At 39.5% G+C, this 26,264-nt stretch overlaps 1 protein-coding gene across 2 annotated transcripts in view; it reads right to left on the bottom strand.

The window, feature by feature from the left end:
• The window catches only part of UTP20 (UTP20 small subunit processome component), a 94,845-nt gene that overhangs the window by 18,179 nt on the left and 50,402 nt on the right, over positions 1–26,264 (bottom strand). Inside the window, exons 28-44 of one of the 2 annotated variants that reach the window (XM_066262659.1) lie at positions 25,071–25,214; positions 24,062–24,141; positions 20,245–20,462; positions 18,943–19,087; positions 17,239–17,326; positions 15,775–15,918; positions 15,606–15,656; positions 15,346–15,498; positions 14,006–14,161; positions 13,535–13,675; positions 12,502–12,639; positions 9,317–9,456; positions 8,990–9,072; positions 6,150–6,442; positions 5,105–5,244; positions 4,725–4,881; positions 1,163–1,261 (exon numbers count right to left, since the gene is read on the bottom strand). In XM_066262659.1, coding sequence (XP_066118756.1) covers positions 1,163–1,261; positions 4,725–4,881; positions 5,105–5,244; positions 6,150–6,442; positions 8,990–9,072; positions 9,317–9,456; positions 12,502–12,639; positions 13,535–13,675; positions 14,006–14,161; positions 15,346–15,498; positions 15,606–15,656; positions 15,775–15,918; positions 17,239–17,326; positions 18,943–19,087; positions 20,245–20,462; positions 24,062–24,141; positions 25,071–25,214 — 2,370 coding nt within the window. The remainder of the gene's footprint in view (positions 1–1,162; positions 1,262–4,724; positions 4,882–5,104; positions 5,245–6,149; positions 6,443–8,989; positions 9,073–9,316; positions 9,457–12,501; positions 12,640–13,534; positions 13,676–14,005; positions 14,162–15,345; positions 15,499–15,605; positions 15,657–15,774; positions 15,919–17,238; positions 17,327–18,942; positions 19,088–20,244; positions 20,463–24,061; positions 24,142–25,070; positions 25,215–26,264) is intronic. The other variant, XM_066262667.1, reaches the window with a different exon arrangement.

Here is a 26,264-nt window from a genome sequence, read left to right as displayed (position 1 = left end):
ATATATAACTGTATAAAATACAGACAAGTCTTAGATATTACCAAAGAGTAGCTTAATTTCTTTTTAAGAAATCTCATGACACTTGCAACGTAGTTGTCAAAACTGATGCAGTTAATTAAAAATGTTACTGTCTGGGCCCTGGCTGGTTGGCTCAGTGGTAGAGCGTCGGCCTGGCGTGCAGAGGTCCTGGGTTCAATTCCCGGCCAGGGCACACAGGAGAAGTGCCCATCTCCCTCTCCACCCCTCCCCCTTTCCTTCCTCTCTCTCTCTCTTCCCCTCCCACAGCGAGGCTCCATTGGAGCAAAGATGGCCCGGGCGCTGGGGATGGCTCCTTGGCCTCTGCCCCAGGCGCTAGAGTGGCTCTGGTCGCGGCAGAGCATCGCCCCCTGGTGGGCGTGCCGGGTGGATCCTGGTCGGGCGCATGCGGGAGTCTGAGTCTGTCTGACTGTCTCTCCCCATTTCCAGCTTCAGAAAAATACAAAAAAAAAAAAAAGAAAAATGTTACTGTCTGCAGTTTTAAATAATAAACAAAATATCCTGTGGCAAATTTAATGTTTTCCTAATCCTACCCCAACCCAAATTATCAAATTATTTTAAAAGTTAATTGTTATTCATTTTCCACTTTTTTTTTTTTTTTTACAGAGACAGAGAGAGGGATAGATAGGGACAGACAGACAGGAACGAAGAGAAATGAGAAGCATCAATCATCGGTTTTTTGTTGTGGCACTTCAGTTGTTCATTGATTGCTTTCTCATATGTGCCTTGGCTGGGGAGCTACAGCAGACCGAGTGACCCCTTGCTCAAGCCAGAGACCTAGCACTCAAGTTGGTGAGCTTTGCTCAAACCAGATGAGCCCGTGCTCAAGCTGGCAACCTCGGGGTCTCGAACCTGGGTCCTCTGTGTCCCAGTCCGACGCTCTATCCACTGCGCCACCGCCTGGTCAGGCTCATTTTCCACTATTGTAAAGCAAGCTCTGGTAAACATACTTTTATATAAACCCCAGACCACATCTCTGATTATTCTTTTAAAACAGCTTTTTGAAAGTGATTGAAATTTTCGCTCATTTCCAAAGCTCTTGACAGACAACACCAATTTTGTTCCAGAAAGGTTATAGCAACTCACGACCTGCAGCAGGATTAGAATTCCTTTCTCTAAATCTTACCTCAATCATTATATCTAAACAAGGGTCCAAATCTCCAACTTGTAGCTTGGTGGTGAGGCCATGCAGCAGCATGTACACAGTGAAAGTCAGCACATGGACCTACAATGAGATGCATAGAGAAAGTATGAATGGTTAAGAATACCACACTAGAAAAAAATGAGAGCTAAGAACTACTGCAAAGAGAGCACTCAGAGTATATATCTGTCATTCTTGCAGGGAGAGGCTCTGACAAATGACATACTTATACTGCCACTGAAAATCCTTCAAACAAATGGTCACCTTTGTACAAAAGATGCTCAGAAACACACAACCATGCTTAGGATTACTGTGACTCAACCAGGCCAGAGATGTATAAAGGCACACGAGCCTTGAACTTGACAAACCAATCTGTGAACTGAAGAGCTTGCCATGTTGAATGCAATCAAAGCTGGAACAGAGAGTGTTATAAAGGACACAAATACGTTTTTGCCCTCAAGAGTAACCACAGCCAACATTCCTGAGAGCTTACCACAGGCCAGGCACATATTAATTAATTCTCACGTGTACTGAGTCACTGAACCCTCACCCATTTTATCTGTGATGGAGGCGCTATGTTATCAGCACTTTTAGAAGAAAAAGTTGAGGAACAGAGAGGTCAAGAAGCTTGCCAAGGTTACATGGGTAGGAGGTCGTGGAGGCAGCTGTGAAGGCAGATGGCTGGCACAAGCCCGCTCCGCAGCCCTCTGCTATGCAGCCGCTAGGCTTCCGGGTCTTTCTGCTGCGTGTGGGCTGGGCAGTGACCAGGGCAAACCTCCTAACGATCGCAGGCCAGGAAGCACGCTTGGTGGTCAACACAGACAATGGATTTTAAAGGCACAGTTTCATATGTAACTACCTGTCACCTGTCAGTACTTCTTACATATTTAAAATGTTTGCTGAGGGCTTCATGTAATATTAAAAAATCCTTTTGGGAGGATGAAGAATGAATTGTGAAGAGTACATTTTTGGTAGTGTCTACATGACTAACACTAAAACCCTAACCAGTTGTCCTCTATTTTAATCATTTTTTATTAAGTTTACTGCAGTGACACTGGTTAAGAAGAGCTACTCATTTAAATACCGCAGGGATTCCACTGATCTGAATAAATCCTCAGGCAGAGCAGTACTTGATTTCTTTGTGCGCTCAGTGTCCCGCAGCCCCTCCCACGAAGGGCCACGAAGTCATGCAAAAAACAGGACAAAATGGGCACCGATAGGGGCTCCGGGTCCCGGCAGGGTGGAAAATGGGCACCGACAGGGATGCCAGGCCCTGGCAGGGTGGGAAATGGGCACCGACAGGGGCTCCAGATCCCAGCAGGGTAGAAAATGGGCACCGACAGGGATGCCAGGCCCTGGCAGGGTGGAGAGAGCACTCTGCCCCGTCTCAGGTATACAGAGGCAGCTGTAACCAGGCCAGGATGCTCAGAGCAGCTCCCGGGGAAAACACAGGCTGTTAACAGACCCAGCTTCCTGTGGGAGTACACTGTTCTGTGGCCGGTACCCCGCAAGCGTGGAAGTGGGTGATGGGATGCAGACAAGCCTAGGAGAAGCCCCTGGAAGAGCAGGAGAGGGGCTCATAATGCTCCAAGGGTGAGGACACCCTTCCCCCCTTTCCTGTCCCTGTTCTCCCACACCCCACCCCTCAGCGCCGCGTGGTCATGGTGCTGGTGGTGGGCACTGGCAGGAGGCCCGGCTCTGTGGGAGGGAAGGAAATTTCCTCTTCCGTGGACCTGCGGTTCTGGAAGGGTGGACAGCTCCGTCTGCCTTTCTTTCTCCCTCCTTGTCTTGCCACCACTTGGCCCCTGACACAGGCACAGCTGCAGGAAGTACATGGCAAAGTGGAAGAGGCAAAGCCCTAGCTTCCTACTAAGAGGACTGAAACATAAAGTATTAGCAAAGAAATAGAAGATAAAAAGAACTAAATGGAAATTTTAGAACTAAAACTGCCAATAACCAGAATAAGAAACTCTCTGGAGAGGCCTGATAACAGGATGAAGATGAAGGAAGGCGTCAGAGAACTTAAAGACAGATTAATAGAAATTTCTCAATGCAAACAACGAAGAGGAAGATTTAAAAAACATACATATAAACAGAGCCTCAGTGACAAGTGGGATAAAAACAGGAAGTCCAATACTCATTTCCTCAGAATTCCAGGAGAGAAGGAAGAGCAGTGCCGAAAAACTATTAGAAGACATAATGACTGACAGAGCTGAGCAGCTCAGCAAACTTCAAACAGGGTAAACCTAGAGACATCCACACTGACACTTCATAATTAAACAGCTGAAAAATAAAGACAAGAAGTCGTCTTTAAAGCAGCCAGGAAAAACGATGTATTACTTAGTGGTCAACAATAGTTGGAATAATGGGATTATTTGTCAGAAAGGCGAGGAGAAAGTGGAAAGTGGTACAACTTTTTTCAGGTGCTGAAAGAACTGTCAATACAGAATTACAGATCCAGTGACCATACCCCTCAGGAATGGAGGCAAAACGAAGACACTGGCCGGGAGGGAGCGTGAAGGCAAGCCCGGCCTCCCGCTTGCTCTACGACCACTACAGGACGTGCTTTAGACCGAAGGAAGAGAGACCAGAAAGAAACTTGGAAATTCAGAAGCAAAGGAAGAGAAGTAAAATGATAAGTGTCTGGACAAAATAGTAGGACTACTCTTTTCGAATTCTTTCAAGTATGTCTGATGATTAAAAGCCAAAACTCTAACACTACCTGGTAACGTTTTCAACATATGGCAATGTAATACATAAACAAATAGAAAACAGGAAACAAGGCTGGAGCGACCTCTATGGTATTTGTGCTCCACTTGCAGCAGTAAAATATTGACTCTCAGTAGATCATTAAAAGCAAGTATGTACATGATAATCCATAGAGCAGCCACTAAAAAACTATACAAAGACATAGTCAAAATAAATACTAGTATTTTTAGTGGTAGACTTTAAAGTGCAGAAATAAACCTCATCTATGAGCAAATAAGGACATGAGGTAAAGCTAACTACCAGGAGTGTTGAAAAGAGCAAGCTGCAGCTTCTCTAACTTGAGATCTTTAATAAGATCACCCGGGATCTTATTAAAATGCAGAGTCTGCAGGTCAGGTGTAGGGCCTACATCTGCATTTCTAACAAGCTTCCTGGCGCTGCTGATGGCGCTGGTCCAGGGATCACACAGGGAGCAGCGAGGAGTCAGCCATGTAACAACTCAGAGAGCTTTGTATTCCAGCTGGAGATCTTACTATTTTTATGACTTAGGTCATATGTTTCAACTCAAACTTTTTTAGGAACTCAGAAAATGCAGAACTTGATAGAAGTGACTTAAGAGAAAAGACAGATTATGTAACCTTGACCTAGGATTTTTATAAAAATCAAGTATAGGAGCTTTTTAAAATACTGATTAGAAATATTTGACTATGCTTGATTGCTACCTCCAATGAATCAACTATACTGAAGATAGAGCCAAAGCACCATGATTTGCAGTGTTCATTCAAACTGCAAATATGTGAACAATTCAACATGAATACAGACACAAGATGCAGTTCACCTGGTATCCACGGACGAGGGTCGTCTGTAACTCTTTTAAAATATATTGGAAGTAGTGCACACCCAGGTCTTCTATTATTTTTGCAAGAGTGCTGCGGGCAATGTCTCTGATTTCTTGTGCTCTATTCTTGAGGAGAGCACACACTTTTAGCAAAATACTAGAAAATGAGAAATTTAAAAATGACTTATCAAAAAAGCAAGCAAACAGACACATCCACTTCTCTCTTAATTACTCATAACCCCAGTTTCCTAAATAGGATTGTAAACCACAGCAAATTGTGACAGTACTTCTCTTCTTCCCAATAAAAGAGATTCAAAAGTCAGGAAGAAAGAACCGATTTTTGATTTTCATGGGATTTTTCCAATTGTCACATAGCATACCTTGGCAGGTTAGTCTCCATGACTTCTTGTGGAAGTGACTGCATTAGTTTCACCATGGCAAAGGCTAAAGGCACTCGAACCACCTCCTCATCGTTCACAACCTTGGACTTTATGAGTTTGTGCTCCTCTTCCCTTTTGGTCTGTGAGAAAAATTTAGGTCAAACAAAAATGAATATAAATGAATCAGGGACCTATCAACTCTGCAACATTTCATTTGAAGGATAAGCTCTTTTCATATATCTTATGTCCATTTCTAAGTGTAATGCTTTAAAAAAACTAAATTATGCAATTTAAGAATAACCCTCTAAAAACTGTAACAATAAAAGGAGCAACCAGAAAAGGACAAAGCCAAGCTTTCACTGATATGGGTTAAGAATACTGTGAAATATATAAAAATCATATAAAATTTGTGTCAGTTGGGACTTTCAAGTGTTTGAGTGACATTGTTAGGCACTATATAACCTTATATAGTGCCTCATATAAGGTTACTTACACTAGTGGCTAGCAAAAGTTTTTCTGTAGAGGGCCAGATGTTCCAATAAAATTTTATTTACAAAAACAGGTGGCAAAAAAAACCAAACAGGCGGCAGGCTAGATTCAGCTCATGACCACAGTGTCCCAACCTATGTTTTATACCGAGTAGGAAAGGCTCTGTCTTCATGAGAATCCACTGCTAAATGCTATCTCTGTTAACCAGGGGAAGATAATTTTGAAAAGGAGAGAAGTGGCCAAGAAGGAAAAAGAAGAAATGGACTCTAATTTTTAATAATGTTTTAGAAATTAGAGTGCTCTTACAACATCCATATGATATTTTCCAGTCAGAGCTAGAAGGGCATATATCTACCATATGAAAATCATTTGGAAGGAACATTATTGCTCAGCTGCAGTAGATTAAACAGGATGACAAAATGAGAAAGGGGTTGAATTGTGAAATGTTGGGATAAAAGAAAACCCAAAAGCCAAAGTCAATCGGTAATAGGAGCCTCAGGACCCCATGAGCACCCCGATTTACACAAGCCTAATGGGCCCGGACCAGGAGGATTACCGTGGACGCCAGGCACTTATGCAGCCTGGGTAGGATATCCCCAGTTATGGTTCCTTGGATATTTTTCATCGTTCTCTCCAGTTCTTCTTTATTCCGGGGAAGGGCAGACAAGGACTTGGTGATATCCTCAGTTTCCTTTGCTGACGGCCCCGCACAGGTGGCTGGGCCAGGGCTTCCCAGCTCTTCATTGCTGTCTGACAAACTCTTACATCCCTTTTCCTTCTCTTCCTCATCCATGTGCTCTACTTCCATGGCTTCGGGCTCCAGCAACTCAGTCACTTCTGTGTCTTTATCTAGGAAACAACAGAAGTCATCTTACATCAAATAAGGAAACAACACAGTTGTGTTATGTAGTTTTTTCTAACAATATCCAATAAAAAAATATCTAGTCACCAACTATGGGTAGGCAAGTAAGTGCTGAGGAAACCACAGTGAATGAGAGGGTTACGGGTTTTTGGGTTTTTTTTGCTTTCTCAGTTTAGAGTCTAATGAAGAATACAGACAATATACTGACAATTATCAAAGACTACAAACTTTGGGAACATATTGGGAGGTTAGTCAGGGAGGAGGATCTTAAGCAAAATAAAGCTCCAAAGTAATGTGGTTGGACGTTTCTAAAAGCAAAAGCCTACACTGACAAGCATGGAAATCATAATGGCAGCTCAGTTCTCCTGCAGAAATATCCCTTTCTATAGAGTTCTGTTTATTGAAGAAAATTAGGCATTACAGTATTGTGGCTGAGCTCAGCCTTGGCTCTGCTAACCAGCCACGTGACCACATCAGTTAACTTAACCATAGTGAGTTCTGGATTCTTCGCCAGTAAAATGGAGACAGCACCCACCTAGCAAGGTTATTAAGGATTAAATGAGAAAAAGCCTATATAATGTGCCTTATTTATGACATTTCACTGACTTTCAAAAAATAGTAGCTATTAGTCTTTGTTTAGTTTACTGGTCCTATAGCTTTTAGAAAGTTACTTTACATTTCTGAAACTTAATTTTTCTTACCAAAAATATTGGGTAACTAATAACTAAGGTTCTTAAGAGGACAAGTAATATAATGTCTACAAAATCCCAGTTCATAGTAAGTGCTCAAAAAATGCTTTAAATTTCAGCAATATCTAAGAAGAGCTAGTTAAGCAAATTAAGTATTTAAAATTTTTAATGTTTATATTTATGTAAAATTGCAAAATGCAGATTCAACTGGCTAAAGATAAACTGTTAAAGGGCTTCAGTACATTAACCATTTAAAACACAAGTGGTTCCTACGCATTCAAACCAGTCCTTTCTAATTAGTGTGGTTCTACAAGGACTTCACCATGAACCAATGAGAAAACTTTGAGTAAAATGTTGGAGGAATGCAGACCGAGGGCCAGAATATTCCAACATCTTTAGCCAAAACAGTTAGGATAAATACCTGGCACACTGGAGTGTTCATTCTTTTCCTTACTTTTCTGTTCTGGCTAGAACTTCTAGTTTGTTATTCAATATAAGCAGTAGTAGGAGGTATCGTTGCCTCATTCTGGTTTTAAAGCAAAGACTTTTTTAATCCTCTACTATTGACTATAATGTTGCATTAGGTTTTTAGAAGGCATCTTTTAACAGGTTAAATGTCTATTTATTTCTTGCTTAATAATTGCTTTGTATCACACATAGATATTAAATTTAATCAAATGATTCCCTTGTATCTATTTAGACGATCAAGTATTCAATATATAAATTTTAATATATTTAATAGTAAAATAGTAACCTTTTATTTGTGACCTTTTAAAGTTCCTACTATTATTTATTATGCCTTCTATTTCCACTGATTCATCTTTTCAGAGGCTTGATTTATAATCTTGTCAAATATTAATTTTTAGTTTGATGATCTTTTCTTATTATATCTACTTTATATTTCATTAATTGTTGCTCTTATTTTTAATTTCTTTTTCTTTCTTTTTTTTTAGTGAGTGAGAGAGGGATAGACAGGGACAGACAGGAAAAGAGAGATGAGAAGCATCAACTCATAGTTGTAGCATCTTAGTTGTTCATTAATTTCTTTCTCATATGTGCCTTGACAGGGGTGGGGGGCTCTAGCAGAGTCACTGACCCCTCGCACAAGCCAGTGAGCACATGCTCAAGCCGGTGACCTCTGGGTTTCGAATCTGGGTCCTCAGCATGCCAGGCCGACACTACTCACTGCACCACCGCCTGGACAGGATTTAATTCCGATCTTATACTTTCTTTGCACTCATTGCTTCATGCTCTTTCCAACGTGAAGGCAACAATATTGGATTTCTATGTAAATGATGCACAGCTCAGATTTTCCCCTTATATAATCTAGACTGGCCTTCTCTACTGTCATGTAAGTTTTCACAAATAGACTCAAAGCATTCATTTTAACTTCTTCTTGATTTATTCACTGGTCATTGCTATAAGAACAAATAAAAGGGAATATGTGGAATTTTGCCATCTTTAATTCATTATCATAAATCATCCAAAAATAGGATAGAAATCCAGCTTAAGAAAGTTTTAAAACCTTACTTTTGGGGTGGGCTCCTCCTCCTGGGAGCATGCCTGCACCTCTCTTTCCCCACGGGCCTGCATCCCCTAAACTCTAAGGGCCCCCACGAGACTTGCAACCAGGAGAGCAGTGGGCAGCAGCCGCTTGTCCCGGGCTCAATGCCTGACCCTGTCCCCAGGGCCCCTTTCCTCTGCGCCCCGTGCGTGACGACAGCCCTGCCTCGCTCTCCTGTCACTCCTCTGTCCCACCCTTCTTTGTTTCACTGTCACCAACTTTAATTCACGTACTCTCCAAATCAAACCAAATGCAACAAAACCAAAAAAACAAACACTTACTTTCCTCATTCTGAATTTTTCTCATTTGTTCTTCAAGAGTTTTGTGGTCAAAGTGAAATGCTTCTAATACTATTACGAGCAAGCTGTTAAAAAAAGGTTCACAGAAATATGTATGTTTAATATCAGTTGATGATTAAAAGGAGAGGTAATTAAAACACATATAAACATTAAAGTTATTTTTTACCAGTTTTAGGTAATTTTGACTTTAACAAACATTAGCATAACCTCAGTGATATAATGTAAAAGTAAAATTACAGAAAGATTTTCAGAAAATAATTCAAAATTTACATTTTAAAAATGAAACAAAAATAAGAACTTTGACTATACCTGACACCCAACTTTTGATTGATCTGTCCTGTCTGTAAGACATGAATGAAATGTTTCAAGTAATACAAATAAGCTGGCCAAGAGAGATGTCTGCAAACAGCTCCAATAATCTCTGTGGCGGCAATGGTTATATTTTCATGCTGTAAAATAAGTCAAAAGCATCAATGTAGAGCGAACAAATAGAGACTGAACTTGGTACATTAAAAAGCTTAGACAACAGATGACTGACAATTACAGAAAGGAAAGAATCCCCAAACCACACTTCATTTCCACCCTCTAAGAGAAGATGATAAAATAAATAAATAAATAAATAAGAGAAGATGATGTTAATTAAAGAAAGGATGCCTTCCTTTAATTAAAAGATATTAACACATGTTGGACCCTTTCCACTCAGACCTCCCCGATAGGTTCAAGCCTACAGACTGTGAATGAAGTAAATTCAATGTGTAAAGTTGACAAATGCCGAAGTTAATTATATGTTGCACACATCAACATTCAAAAGAATACTGCCTTCAAGTCCTCTTTCACATCATGATGAATAGGAGCTGGATTTACCCCCATACCTTAAATGAGAAAAGTAGACAAAAATGTAGGAAACAACAGTTTTCAGATTTCAGACATCAAACAGTGCAGGACAGTGCTCCCTGACAACAGAAAATACATGCAAAGAGCCTTGTAATTAGCTCAATCACTGTGTGCACAGAACTGTCAGGTCACAGCACAGAAGGGGAAACCCAGAGAGGCCCAGTCCTGAGGTAAGCAGGCAGAGTTGAGGTTATGGTGGTCAGAGTCCACAGAGTGGACAGCTCCACAGGCACATCAAGAAGCAGAAAATTCTAATGAGAGGAAAAACTGACCAATAGAAACAGACCCAGAAATGACATGAATGATATACTTCATAGACAAAGGCAGTAAAACAATCGATATATTCTTCCATATAATCAAGAATAGAGAGACAAGAATGAGCATGTTAGGGAGAGACACGTGAGACATAAAAAAGGCTGATACTGAGCTTCTAGAAATGGAAAGACAAAGAGGGATAACGTACCAGATGGAATTAAAAGAAGATGAGATGCTGCAGAAGATTAGTGTGCTTGAAGACCCAGCAATAAAAAAATAAGGCATAAAAAAAAGAAAACACCATTAAAAAGAGTCAGTGAGTTATGGGACAACTTAGAGTGGCCTAATATACACTAGGATCTACCAAGGCAAGAAGGGAACCCAAAAATAACTTTGAAAAAATGACCCAAAATTTCCAAGTTTGGTGAACACTATAAATCCATAAATCCAAGAAGCTCAATTAACCTCTGAAACACAAGAAACATGAAGGAAACTATGCTGAAACTTTCATCTTCCAAAAGCAAAGATGAGAAAAGATAAAAGCTGAAAGAATTCATCGCCAGTATAACTGCACTATAAAAAAATTAAAGTCTTCCTTTCATGAATAAAATGATACAGGATGAGTATCTGGATCTAAATATGCAAGCAAATAGAAAAGATCTTTTCCTTAATTTAAAAGATCTCTTTAAAAGGTAATTGTTTAAAAGCAAAAGAAACAATGTATTGCGTGTGGTTTAAATCTAATGCAGGGGTAACACCTATACAATGATAACTAATAAGCCAACAGAAAGAAAATCAAATCATTAAAGAATATCCAATTAATCAATTACAAGGTAAAACAAGAGAAAAAAATAAGACAAATGAAAAATAAATAACAAAATCACAGATTTAAACCCAGTCATATTAATAATCACATTGAATATAAATGGTCTAAAGCAATGGTAGTCAACCTGGTCCCTCCTGCCCACTAGTGGGCGTTCCAGCTTTCATGGTAGGCAGTAGTGGAGCAACCAAAGTATAAATTACAAGATAGATTTAACTATAGTAAGTTGTTTTATAAAGATTTATTCTGCCAAACTTAGCGAAAATCTGACATAAAGTACTTAGTAAGTAATTATTATTATATGCTTTAACTTGCTGCAACTCTGCTTTATAAATTTTATAAAGTAAAGTTACTTCCCTACTTTATAAATCACCATTACTGTGGAACTGGTGGGCGGGTTAGAAAATTTTACTAACAGATACAGAAATGGGCGGTAGGTATAAAAAGGTTGACTACACCTGGTCTAAAGCCAATTAAAAGGCAGATTGTCAGATTGCATAAAAATGCTACCCTTCTCGCAAACAATTTTAAATGCAAAGTCACAAATAGGTTAAAAATAAAAAACTATAAAAAGCTTTACCATGCTAATGCTAACCAAACTGAAATATAATTTATTTTCCATCTATACTTTTTCCCTATTTTATTGCTACCAAACTCTGAGTTGGCTGTGCTTACTGGCTCTCTAAATTGGAATTTAAGGGAGTATTCTTTTATTAAGTAATTCTTTAAAAATTTTTTAATACCCTGAAACAGTCGAGCAAATCTGTCCTTGTACAAGACCATGTAGTCAATATAATATAAATTCAAGTCACAAATCCTGATATCACCTTAATTAGACTTGAATTTCTGGGCACTGCCTTTCATTAATCTATTTAATGAATAAATATTTATCAAGTCCTTACCAAGTGCCAGGCATTGTTCTAGGCACTATGTAGCATAATGGTGAAGACAGTCCTAAGTTCCAATACTGGTTCTGAAACCATGTCTTCAAGAAAGTTACGTAACCTTCTCACCTGTTTACTCCTATAACATAGTGGTAACCGTCTTTACCACATGAAGTTGAGTTTGGTGAGGAAGAAGTACTATATCACATATACAAGTGCTTACTTGCAGTAGTGCCTGTATAAGGCTAAAGAAAAGATAACTAGTGTTTGATTTCATTTCTTATGAGCCATTTGGGAAGAAAACCACTCTGCCTGGATCAGTGGAGTTTAAGCCCAATAATACAAAAATCAAAGTATGCCATCTCGGTAACGTGACCATTTCTAACAGGGGAATTATTTTGTGGTTGGCCTTTTGTGACCTAATAATAGCAAAAATAAAAATATAGCCACCATTTATAGAGACTTTACTATGTGCCATGCATAATTCTAAGGGCTTTGAAATTATTCTAAGCCTCTAATTGTGATGACATCATCAATATGAATGCCACAAAATTTAGATGCCCCTCCCCCACGTACATTTTGGGAAGTGTGTCAGGGTCCAGGTAGAGATTTACCGGTTTCTAGATCTACTGCCCTACCTTGAGCATTTTCTCATCAAAAACTGGAGTCATGGCATAAGGCATGATGTAATTCTGAAGAGATTTGGAAGACAGCATGACTTTGCCTTCCATTAGTTGTTTTGCCAGTTTCTTCAAAGCTCTTGCTCTCCTGTGGATCTATGGGTTAGAGAAAATAGGAATTAGGTACTGAATCATCTCACCTACGACCGGCTGCCTTTCCCATGAAAGGAATAAGGAGTGAAATATAGTCCATGTGTTACATGAGCAAACACTTAACTTGCTTCCTCCAGAGACAATAATCCATAGGACTTGTTTAACAATGGATCCCAAAGCATTTAAACTTCTTTAAAAATGGCAGCAGCGTGACCAGGCGGTGGCGCAGTGGATAGAGCGTCGGACTTGGATGCGGAAGACCCAGGTTTGAGACCCCGAGGTCGCCAGCTTGAGTGAGGGCTCATCTGGGTTACTTGGTCTGCTGAAGGCCCGTGGTCAAGGCATATATAAAAAAAAAAGGCAGCAAAAGACAATACTATCATTGCGATTTGTGATACCACCAAGGAAACCAGACTCTAGGAAATGACCATCTCCAATGTGATTTTTTTTTTTTTTTTGGCAAGAGAGAGAGAGACAGAGAAAGGAACAGACAGGAAGGAAGAGAGATGAGAAGCACCAATTCTTCGTTATGGCTCCTTAGTTGTTCATTGTTTGCTTTCTCATATGTACCTTGACCAGGGGGCTCCAGCAAAGTGAGTGACCCCTTGCTCAAGTCAGCGACTTTAGGCTCAAGCCAGCGACTTTTGGGCTCAAGCTGGTGAGCCCATGCTCAAGCCAGTAACCTCAGGGTTTCAAACCTGGGTCCTCTGTGTCCTAGTCTGATGCTCTATCCACTGCGCCACTGCCTGGTCAGGCTCCTATGTGAATTTAACTGATATCACGAGAATCAAGGAATGAGGAGTTCACAACTTTTTGGAAAATTAAAAAAATATATATTTTTAAGAACTATTTGAAATGCTTATTTTATATGCAGGAGAAAACCAGAAATGCCTTTTACCTGAATGTGCTTCATATTCTCAAAGAAATCCATTTCTGGATCATGACAATCAGTGAGCTGCACCAAGTCTTTAAATTCTGGTTGATCTGGAAAGGTTTGAATTAAACAGGAAAGTAGTGTGGTATAATCCTGTTGAATACTCTGCAAATACCAAGTTGAAAAAAAAAATCTTTATTTTAAAAGAATTTGCTTCCTAGATAATACAAAGAAGCAAAAAAAGCCATTCAATATTCTTTAAAAAGTAGAACATTCCCACTGTAAAAACAAACTACATAAAATCAGAAGTGATCGCTCTTTTCCATTCCCACTGCCAACTGTACTGTTAATATCTACACAATCAAGTACCTCAATTAAATGAACTAAGCCTGACTGCTTTTCTAAGTGGAAGAAGTAGGGATAAACAAAAACATAAAAGGAAACCACTGACAGTAATACTTAAAAGACAAAGTAACAAATCAACCCAGTACGTACCTCTGTCTGGCTCTTCAATCCTCTCCTCAGTTTCTCCAGCAGTGAACACTGAATGATTTCTCTGTAGTCCTTCTCTGTGATGTTCAAGGCAGCCAGCTTTTTGATGATACTCATCAGGCACAGGTTGGCGTTATCACTTAGAGACATATCTCCCAACTAGAAACGGAAAAAGCACCCAAATTAGTCTGGGGAATAGTTGTAATGTGGAATATTATTTTCTAGTGAAAAAGTTCACAAAATTCTGCCACTGCTCTGTGCACAAATCCCTACTAAGAAATGTCCCACAAATATCACATAACTGAAGAAGAACCAAATGTAGGGTTGTGAGGAACACAGTAAATGACTGAAATACCATGCGTACTGAGAAGTGCCACTCAATTTTAGAAAACACTATGACATAGGCTTTTTAATTGGTTTACTTTTCAAGGCAAACAGAATGAAAGGTTCAGTAAAGTTGTTCTCAATATTCTGTATTAGATGATCATTGAAAATGATAGAGTTGACCAGTTATAATTCTGGTTACTTGCAGTGGAGTTCCTGGTTTGAGAATGTAGGTAGTAAGTGTAAAGTATTTCCAACTCAGCCAACCAGGCAGTAATTTAGAATTCCTTGGTTTGAAATTTGGCATATACAAAGAATGAGCCACAGATGGGGAGATTATTACTTTTTCATATATTACATAATCCTTAATATCAGACGAATAACTATAAAACATTACAAAGAGATTACTGATGCCATTACATGATTAAGTATTAATAAAGGGCTTCATTTTCCCCATTTTTGGGTCTTAATTCAGTTCAGCAACATAGAACTTAATATAGTCCAAACTCCTTTTATTCCTACTAAAGCAATATAAGAGGGCAAACTGTCAAATAATATAGTTACATATCTTTAAAAAATTGAGATATAATTGACATACCATAAAATTTACCCTTGTAAAGTGTATAATTCAGTGGTTTTTAGTATATTCACAAGGTGGTGTGACCATCACCATTAACTTCAGGACATTTTCATCACCCCCAAAAGAAACCCTGTACCAGTACAGTCACTCCCCCCCCCGCCCTCCCCACGAAGACCCTGGTAACCTCTCATTTACTTTGTCTCTATTCTAATACACAGCTTTATGACTTCCACATCTATTATTTTACTCAAAATCTTAGTCTTTCAATTCATGAGAATAACAATCCAATCTTTGCCAAGCAAAATCTTTTGCAACTAAAATTAATTTTATACTAAAAAACTTTTGTCCTTCTCAAAACATGAATTAACAAATTAGATCATGTAAGTAGCTGCATTATCAAAAGGAAAACAATTCACCAAGTTTTGCTATAAACACCTACCTCCAGATTATAGAAACAATTATGCATAACTGGGATTAGGTAGTTAACATCCACGATTTGCATTTCTTTAACGTAAGAGGTGATGGTCTGGAACGCTGAGAAGCGAACATCAAAGTTGATGTCATCCAGATGTCTTTGATCAAAGGCGTTAAGCTACAAGAAATGCCATTGAAACCATGTAAGTGAAGGTATATAAATCTTAAAGAAACAGAAATGATAATAACTTTGAAGCAAAGGAGAAGTAAAATTTTCCTTCTTACCTCAACAACATCAGTAATATATTTTAACCCATTTTCAAAATCAGAAAGCATCTAAAAGGAATGAAAACAGTATATTAGTGAACAAAACCTTAACTTTTCTGCCCATCTCCTGTCAAGTCTCTGCTCCCACTCATATGGGTGATTTGGGGTAAAAATAAATATTACAGACCTGGAAAATTGTACAAAGCAATTGTCTTGACAGCTTGTTCTTAATAACAGAGAAGAGTTTTGCTAGAGGCTTGAGGAAGCTTGTTGGCTCCAGACAATGTTTTAACAGGTTTTGTATTGTCACCAGAATATCAACCTCTGTATCCTTAAGAAGAAATATTAAGAGAAATTGTATTTCAGTAATTTATAAAACTAGTCAACTTGGATTTAATAAATGACAGCACAAAAAACAGATACTTATGAATAAGAAGTGAAGCTAGTCATTGGAAAAGTTATTCCATAGCCTTTTAAAAGGTTCTTAGTATTTTAACATAAAGCCCATAATAATGTCCTTTAACAGTTTCTTCCTTTAATTCTATTGCACGTTGCAACACTTCAGTTGTTCACTGATTGCTTTCTCATATGTGCCTTGACCACGGGCCTTCAGCAGACCGAGTAACCCCTTCCTCAAGCCAGCGACCTTGGATCCAAACTGGTGGGCTTTTTGCTCAAACCAGATGAGCCCGCGCTCAATCTGGCGACCTCGGGGTCTCGAACCTGGGTCCTCTACATCCCAGTCTGATGCTCTATCCACTGTGCCACTGCCTGGTCAGGCTCTTCCATGCATGCATGAAAACGTGCATGGTTTTGAAACAAGCTTTCTTCCACTGTCAAGTCAGAAGAGTCAAGAAAAATGAGCTTGCTGAAGAAAAATATACACCTCTGCTTGTCTACAGATCTATGGTCTTCTAAACTGACTCACTGAGATAACGGACATTCGGTGTAACTACTAAGGTCTCACAAATGAGTCTGAGCCACAGGAAGACTCTTTTTTTTTTTTTTTTTTTTTTTTTAGCTATCTTTTTTATTTATTTTTTTTTATTTATTTTTTTTATTCATTTTAGAGAGGAGAGAGAGAGACAGAGAGAGAGAGAAGGGGGGAGGAGCTGGAAGCATCAACTCCCATATGTGCCTTGGCCAGGCAAGCCCAGGGTTTCGAACTGGCGACCTCAGCATTTCCAGGTCAACTCTTTATCCACTGCGCCACCACAGGTCAGGCAGGAAGACTCTTAATCAAGACTGAACTAGGGTTTAAAAATCATATTAGAAAACTCTTAGCTATGTCTAAATACTAAAATAGTCTTGACTTTTCATTCATCTTGGGTTCCAGATTTGTTATTGATCAAAGTCAGAAAGGGGGGGAAATGCTGAAATGGATGAGAAGCTAAACAAAGGACAACAAAGGGGCTAACCTCTTCACTGTCACAACAGATGACGACGTCTCCATGTTTGGCCCGCCCCCATTCCTAATTCTGTCCCAGTTTTTCTCTCCTAGCTTCAATTTTCTATTTCTGTATAAAGGCTTCACACAAATACTTTAAGATGAATACATCAGAGAACCTAGCCAACAGAACTGTTGTTCACAAAGAAGCCTAACAAAGACAGTGCCCCTTCAAAGACGAAGTCCACGCCAGCGCGCGAGTACCTGAGGCACGCTGCCGCGGTGCAGGAAGGGAAGCAGGAGGGTGATGAGCAGGGAGCTCTGTGCTCCGTCTTTCATAAACTTGCTGATCCTGGAGAAAGGAAAGAAACAGTAGGTAAGAAAACTGACAAGTTCAAAGCATTTCTCTAAAAAGTTAGACTTTTTGTAGAAAAACATCAGTGAAGAAAGACACAGGTGACTTACAAGTATGTGTGCATGTAGAGGAAGTCTACCTCGGATATAGCAGCGTCTACTCTGACCTCTCTCCAGCGTCAGGCTCAGGGCTACTACACTTAGATGTCTTCTGTAACAGCTGACTGTGTGTGCAGGTTAGAGTAAACTCCAATGCTATCATCTGGCAATCAGTAATTTCTTATTTTACAAGAAAATAACAATTTTAAGAGCCGAGACTTATTTAAAACTATATAAAGTAGTTCAGTGTAATTCCCACCATAGCTTTACAATGTAGGATTTATTGGCTCCATTTTGTCCAGAGAAGACCAGGACTCAGAGAAGTGGATGTCACATAGCTAAAAGGTGGCAGAGCCGGTCCTTCAAACACTGGCCTTTCTGATGCCTAATCTGTCATCATCTTAGCACCACCGGAGCCAGGGAAAAAAATCTAAAAAGCATATTTAGTGTGGCTCCCTCTCTGCATAATTTAGAAATACAAGAGTATAAATAAAATATTTAAAAGAAGTTTCTGGAAGATTTTGATACATCGTTTTTTATTGTTGCTAAAAGTAACAACAAAAAACTTTTAATAACTAAATCCTAAAAAATTATAGCTTAAGATAGACTTAGGTTTTGTACTCAGAATCACCAACCTTGTACTTTATAGGTATCATAATTATATACAACTAGGTCTATGGCCAAAGAGAATCTTTAAAAACCCTTGCGATATCTTTCTCTCTCTCTCTTTTTTTTTTTTTTGTATTTTTCTGAAGTTGGAAATGGGGAGGCAGGCAGACAGACTCCCGCATGTACCCAACCGGGATCCACCCGGCATGCCCACCAGGGGGCGATGCTCTACCCATCTGGGGTGTAGCTCTGTTGCAACCAGAGCCATTCTAGAGCCTGAGGCAGAGGCCATAGAGCCATCCTCAGCACCCAGGCCAACTTTGCTCCAATGGAGCCTTGGCTGCAGAAGGGGAAGAGAGAGACAGAGAGGAAGGAGAGGGGGAGGGGTGGAGAAGCAGATGGGCGCCTCTCCTGTGTGCCCTGGCTGGGAATCGAACCCGGGACTCCTGCACGCCAGGCCAATGCTCTACCACTGAGCCAACCAGCCAGGGTCTTTCTGACTCTTAAAAAACAAATAAAACAAACTGTTCTTTTAAAATAATTATTTTTATCAATCACACTAAAAAAAATTAAGACTATATGATCTCACAAAAAAAGAAAGACTATACAATATTATGTAACTCAAAATTTTAATTGAATAAAACATGCAAAGGCAAAATAAAGAAATCTATTAGTCTAGAATTTTGAAGTCTGTTCTTTTTTATAGTTAAAGGAAGGTGGATGCTGAAAAAGGTTTCAGTCAAGAAACAGAATTCTGTATCAACTTTAAAAAAAGGGCATTAAAAAGTACTGAAAATCTTTTCAGCTTCTTATTAACACATTAAAACAACTGAAAAACAGATATAATTTTTGAAAAATTAAAACCGTGAATGGCGATGTCATCTGTGAAGGATATGTATCACTTACTTTGAAAGAATGCCAAGCTCCTTACTGACTTGTGCCCTGTTCTTTTTCTTTTTCACCTTCTCTGTACTTATTGTGGTTTTGCTGAGATACTGGAGAATTGCAGGTACATGCGGTATAATTAATCGTCCGCCTGTTGTGATAGACTCTGAAATAAAGTGACAAATGTTCTGGTTTTAATTAGTTACTCTCTGAAAGGATAATGGTACAATATCTTCATAATGACAAACATGGAAAGCACTCAATTACCATAAAAATTTAATAAACTTCAATTCTGAAAATTAAGTAACTTTCTTCTTAGACAAAATAGCTATTATCATTAGCTAAATGAAAACTTTATATAAGAGACTCCTGAGGCTTTATTTAAATCATTTTTGGTAGGAGTAAAAGAGATGTTAGGATAATGTGGTTGGAAGAATTCAGAGACATGACAGTGGAAATCATTTGATAAATTCCTGGAGGATAGTTGAGCTTTCTGGAGCATAAGTAACCTGAATTTCTATCACTACAAAGAAAACTCAATTTATATAAACTGATATTAATTTTTAGAGAAAAGAAACACTTTTTTTAAAGTGGGGTAGGGTGGGGTGGGGGACAGACAGGAACAGACAGTCAGGAAGGGAGAGAGATGAGAAGCATCAATTCTTCACTCTGCTGTAGCACCTTGGATGTTCATTGACTGCTTTCTCATATGAGCCCTCACTGGGTACTACAGCAGAGTGAGTGACCCTTCGCTCAAGCCAGTGACCTTGGGTCCAAGCCAGCAACCTTTGGGCCCAAGCCAGCAAACAAGGAGTCATGTCTACGATCCAATGCTCAAGCCAGTGACCTTGGAGTTTCAAACCTGGGTCCTTGGCATCCCAGGCCAACGTGCGCTATTAAGAGTTATTGAGAGGCCTGACCAGGCGGTGGTGCAGTGGATTGAGTGTGGACTAGGACGTGGAGGACCTAGCTTCGAAACCTCAAGGTCGCCAGCTTGAGCGCAAGCTCATCCGGTTTGAGCAAGGATCACCAGCTTAAGGCCATGGTCGCTGGCTTGAGTAAGGGGGTCACTGGGTCTAATGTAGCCCCCAGGTCAAAGCACAAATGAAAACAATCGATGAACAACTAAGGTGCCACAACAAAGAACTGATGCTTCTCATCTCTCTCCCTTCCTTCTGTCTGTCTCTATCTGTTCTTCTCTCTGTCCTTATGTCACACACACAAAAAAGAGTTATTATGTTTTTTTATTGACTTTTTCCTTTCTGAGGGGAGAAACGCTACCTCAAAAGTCTAAGACTCGCCTGCCTTGTGCACCACACATACCGTCTGTACTTTGTGCATACATGCATCCGGTCACAGGCAAGCTGGGAACTGCTTCTGTGGGCTCAAACTCTGGAAGGGTGAGAAGGTCATCAACTATGTCCATCACAATACTGGCTGTGGCATCAGAGAGATTTTTTGCTGATAGAATCGCAAAAACATTCGTCAGAATATCCCATTCTGGGTGCCCCAGTTTCTGTTTGGCCAGTAAAGGGAAGTATCTGCAAGAAAAATATATTGAAATAGCCATCTTATTTCTAAATGTTTATTTCTAAAAAATCTTCCAACTGAATTTTCCTACTGAATTTAACAAATACATGTATGTGTGAACATTAATAAGATACTCAAAAGGGAAATAAATCACTTTAAAATTTGAAATTCGATGGATAATTTTAGGCACCTCCAAAACACTGTAGTATTTAGGCACCTGATATAAATGTCTCATCCAAGCCTCATAACATCTCCATGAGATACTGAAAGGGTCACTCACGAGAGCATCTCTACATCACAGATGAAGAAACAGACCTGTCCAAAGCCACTGAGCTAATAAGTGCTAGAGCTCAATTTGAACCATAAATCTCCAAAGTCAGCCCTTTCTAAAACAAGTGTATTAAAGACAGGCTGTTTTTCAATTATTAGCATTATAGAATGCGAATTTTTATACACTCACATAAAAACAACGTAGTACAACATGAGCATTAGGAGTACAGACCACAACAAACATCTGCTGTGTCAGGATATGCACTGTTCAGAGATTAGGTTAATCTGTTGGGGAATGTGATGAGTCCATTCCCAACACTGAAGGACGCACAGATGATATGAGCACCTTGGCCCACAGAAACCCACCAATTGGTAGAGGGAACAAAGGCATTCCAGTCAAGGGCAAATCAGCAGTTGTTTTATAGTCAGAGATGTAAACCTCACTACTAGTAGGAAGGTCACACTTAAAAAATTCATCATTATTGGAAAAAGAGTGCAGGCACTTCAACATACTTCGTACTGATAAACTAATAGAAAATTTCTAAGAGATTATGTTCATACATGAGATTATGTTCATACATCTTTTCCCAACAGATATTGGATACATGTACACAAGCACCAAGAAAGACACTTTACATATTATTAATGAGGTAAGTACTGTTGTTATTTCCATTTTCCAGGTGGCAAAACTGAGGCTCAGAAAGGCCAACTCTGCCAAAGAACGCACAGTGATACTGCAACTTGAAGCTAGCTTTGTGTGGCCTTGGAGACTGCTATTAACCACTGTTGTAGGTTGTCTTAAAATTTTTCCAAGTAAAAAAGGTGAAAGAACTGCCTTCAACTGCAAGGTCCTAGCAACAGCCCATCATCCAGTGCAACTTCTAAGTGAGTTTCTTGAACAATATGACTGATGTCCCACATGGGCAGGCTTAAGTGTATGGCTCAGTTACACACTTGAATCAATTATTCAACGTGCAACGAATACGAATTAACTATAGATTAAGAGGGGTAACCCTCTGCGGAGGAAGAGTCAATAATATGAAACCGTCTCTGCCCTCAAGGAGCTTTAGGCAGGTAAGCTCTGAAGAAAGAAGAGTGCAGGAAGGACAGTGAGTAGTCACAGGGTCTCCTAGGAGAGGAGAGAGCTCAGAGGAGGAAAAGACCAAGCCACGCAGTGGTCACAGTGGCCAGACCAGAGCGGCTATTAAGAGAGTGGTCAGTGGCCAGGGACAGTCCCAGTGTATATAGCATCTCGTTTTACCCTCAGGAATGTTTCAGTTTGGACAACAGACTCTAGTTAGTCAGCAAGTTTTTGTGGTCCTGAATGTTCTAATTGCTGAGACAATTTAACCTTACTTGTAAGCAATGTCTGACTGACCCCATATAAACTGGAGCCATATTTCAATTAAAATTTATTTTTTTATTGAAGAGTACCATTTCCATTAAGTGGCTCTGAAACATTCATGAATTCTTCTATGCACAACCACATATGCATATCTATTGCTATGGAGGATTTAAGAGAATATAAGGATTCAACCCTTCTAAAGCTTTCTACCATGTACGTGTCAAACAGAAAAATGCAGTTCAGCCACCTACCTCCTCTATTACTATATGCTTCTATTTTTTACTTCCAAACAGAAACGTGAGAAAATGCAGAAGACAGTGGGTGACATCCAGCGATGTGGATCTCTACCCTGAGAGGGACCCAACTAACAGAACTGGGTTACTATTATGAAAGTCCTTCATGGCTGATTTGCATAAAAATTACTCAAAACATCACTCAAGTGTGCCTATGCAGTGCTGCTTATAAATATCCAGTGCTAAAACAAGACGTGAAAGCACATCCTCAAATTGGGAAATAAATGAAAAGAGCCCTTCCTACCAGGAAAAATATAACAGGCTTTCCCGAGGAGGACAATGTCAGGATCTTCGTCTGGTTTGTTTTTGAAGATTATTTTATGATGGGGGAAATGTTCATGGCATATAAAACAACAAAGTCGAAATTAATAGACCATCCAGTATGATCCCAATTTTGTAGAAACTAATACCAAGACTTTAACATCACCGAATCAATAAAATATCTTCTTTTATTATATCTTTCCTTCTTCAAAATAGATTAGGGCAAAATTAAGTCCTTTGTCATCACTGAGATAACATATAAGTACGGATAAAGTCTAAAGTCTCCACACTTCTCAGTAAATATGCATTTGGTCTGTAACACAGCATCTCTAAGCTATCAGTAGATAAAGGCTCTGTAAACAGCTCATGATGTCCTCAAAAGGATGTTGATTTATGATAATGCAAGCTATATGCATAGCTCGATGGAGTTTTACAAAGAATAAAGAACATAAAAATCTAAAAAGCTTATGCATTTTTTCTGATTTTATGTGGGAAATAGGAAAAGGACATAGAATGCCAATTACAAGTCAGATTTTACTTTTAAGCAAGCACACAGAAAATGCTAATATCTATGTGCTGATTTAACTACTTGCTGTGTTTCAGTTTTTCCCTTTACCAGGCCAAAACAAACTGCTGACACAATTATTAACCATTGGAAGAAGATCCCTATCAATTCCAATAGTCTAATTTTCAAGTTTTAACAAAACTGTAAAAAACAGCAAAAATGTATGTTCTGATAGAATGCTCTATAATTTTAATTTACATCAAATAGCAAAGTGTTATTTTACCTATTTTTTTTCATTTTTAAATTACAAATAATGCAAACATTAAAAAACATATGAGAAGCCCCCTTCCCCACTCTGGCCCACCCAAACCTCGACATGCTATAGTAACATGTATCCTGCTAGACCAGGGGTCGGGAACCTATGGCTTGCAAGCCAGATGTGGCTCTTTTGATGGCTGCATCTGGCTCGCAGACAAATCTTTAATAAAAAAATAATAATATTAAAAATACAAAACATTCTCATGTATTACAATCCATTCATTTCCTACCTCTCATGTTCATAGTTGCGGGTGGCTGGAGCCAATCACAGCTGTCCTTCGGGACAACACCAAATTTTTATTGGATAGTGCATTAACGTACATGGGTCATTCTATGGCTCTCATGGAATTACATTTTAAAATATGTGGCGCTCACGGCTCTCTCAGCCAAAAAGGTTCCCGACCCCTGTGCTAGACATTTTCTATTTGCATACCCATTTTCCTGAGTCACACTATACATATTGTTCAGCAACTGTATTTTTCTTTACACTATGTACTTTGATATTTAGTTGCTTCATTTTCTTCAACACAAAAGTTCACTGCATGGAAAGACCACACGTTTTATTACTGGTACCCTTAATTTACCCGCCCTTTCCAAAAGGGGGAAAAAAGGCTATACCTTGCATTTCTGCTCCAGACACTAATTAGTTTCAGCAGAGGAGTAGGAGAATATTGACTCTCAGATCCAAGCCTGCTGATCTAGGACACAAAATAAAAACAGAATATAAGATAAAAATATATATACAATATTGCAGGGGAAAAAAACAGATAAAAAGCAGAAGCAGCACAGAAACTGCCCCAGAGGATAAACGAGCCAAGGCAGAGATGAACAGTTAAAGGAGAGACGGGGGAACGCAAGGCGATCCAAAATCACACCTGCTCAGGAAAAATGGCAAGGAGGGCACTTGAGACGACCAGGAAGTGGGTCGTTTTCTTTTTTTTCTGCTTATTTTTAAAACTTTACTTATTTTTATTTTTTTTAGAGACAAAAGGAAAGGGAAGAGGAGAGGGAGAAGGAGAGGGACAGGGAGAGGGAGGGAAGGAGAAAGAGAAGAACATTAATTTGTTGTTCCATTTGATTATGCATTCATTGGATGACACATTTGAGCCCACAACCTTAGCATATGGGGACACTGCTCTAACCAACTGTGATGCCGGCCAGGACCTGGGTTAGGTTTCACTTGGTCAGAGACCACAGAGCTCAAGCAGCCAGAAATCTTCCCTAAATCAAGGCTCTCCTACAGTCTTCTCAGCTATAACTAACCTCAGCTATTTCCAAGTGGTTACAGTCAGAGAACTCAAACAAGGAAATGTGTAACAAAAATGTAAGTGTATTTTCCCTCATGCTTGTCAATATCTAGAGACACATCATGACAGGTGCTACAAAAGCTATGCTGCTAGATTTGCTTAAGAGAGACACTCACATGCGAGCCTTAAGAATAAATTGCAGAAACCAGTTCTTGAGCTCTAGATGGTAGAGAGTGTTCTAAAACTTCCTGATAAAGAATGGCTCGATGTAAAAGAGAAGCCCAGGACAGGCACCAGTGTCTGGGGGTAGACTATGCTGGTGCAGTAATACCAAGGAAGAAACAGACGTATCCAGGCACAGTGTGGAAATCAAGGTTCACCTGGGGCCACACTGCGCCATGAAATACAGCATCAATTTCTTCTGTTCTGAACTGATAGGACTCCCAATCCAAAAAGATATCAGTTATCATTTTGATTCCAAGACGTCTTAAATTTTTCAGCGGGTTAATAAACCTTGGCTGTATCTGTAAAACAAAGATTTTCTATTAAAAAAATTATACACATCATTTTAATCCTTGACTTCTCAGGAGGCGCTCTTGCTCTGACAGCTAAGAACCAAACTCGAAATCTTGTTATTGAGTCTGTTGACCTTGGTTCTGATTCACACGATATATCAACAGAGCAAGTCACAGTGGTGTTCTTACTCAACAAGACAAAGAAGCAGAGACCGAAAAATTCAAATGGTGAGATGCCCTACACTGCAGGTGTCCCCAAACTACAGCCCTCCTGAGGCCATTAATCCGGCCCCTGCCGCACTTCCGGAAGGGCCACCTCTTTCACTGGTGGTCAGTGAGAGGAGCACTGTGTGCGGCGGCCCTCCAACAGTCTGCGGGACAGTGAACTGGCCCCCTGTGTAAAAAGTTTGGAGACCCCTGCCCTACAGTATCACTGCCTGTAAAATCACACTAGGGTACCCTTATGGGGAAAAAAATAATCACAACTGGAACAGCTGTTATATGTTCTACATTGATTTTACTTTCTATTCAAGGAATTATTTCAGATAAAATTCTGACTTCTTCCTATGAATAAAGCATTCTAAACTTTTATTCTATCACAATGCCTTAGTTTAGGAAAAAAAATAATAAACCATCATTTCAAATGAAAGTCACATTTCAGTTTTCATATTCGTATTATTTTTTTTTTACCTTTGTTAAAACAAGAGGTGTGTGTGTGTGTGTCAGAGAAAGAGACAGAGAGAGGGACAGGGACAGACAGGAAGGGAGAGGGATGAGAAGCAGATAAGAAGCATCAATTCTTCGTTTGCAGCACCTTAGTTGTTCACTGATTGCTTTCTCATATGTGCTTTGATTGGGGGCTACTGCAGAGCGAGTGACCCCTTGCTCAAGCCAGCAACCCTGCACTAAAGCCAGTGAGCCCGCGCTCAAGCCGGCGATCTCGGGGTTTCGAAACTGGGTCCTCTGCATCCCAGTCTGACGCTCTACCCACTACAACACTGCCTGGTCAGGATAAAATAAGAGCTTTTAATTATTCTTGTTAAAATTAGCCTAAGGAAC

The sequence above is a fragment of the Saccopteryx bilineata genome, chromosome 1, assembly GCF_036850765.1.
Source record: "Saccopteryx bilineata isolate mSacBil1 chromosome 1, mSacBil1_pri_phased_curated, whole genome shotgun sequence".
Classification (NCBI taxonomy): domain Eukaryota; kingdom Metazoa; phylum Chordata; class Mammalia; order Chiroptera; family Emballonuridae; genus Saccopteryx; species Saccopteryx bilineata.
This window is presented reverse-complemented; position numbering and strand designations above follow the sequence as displayed.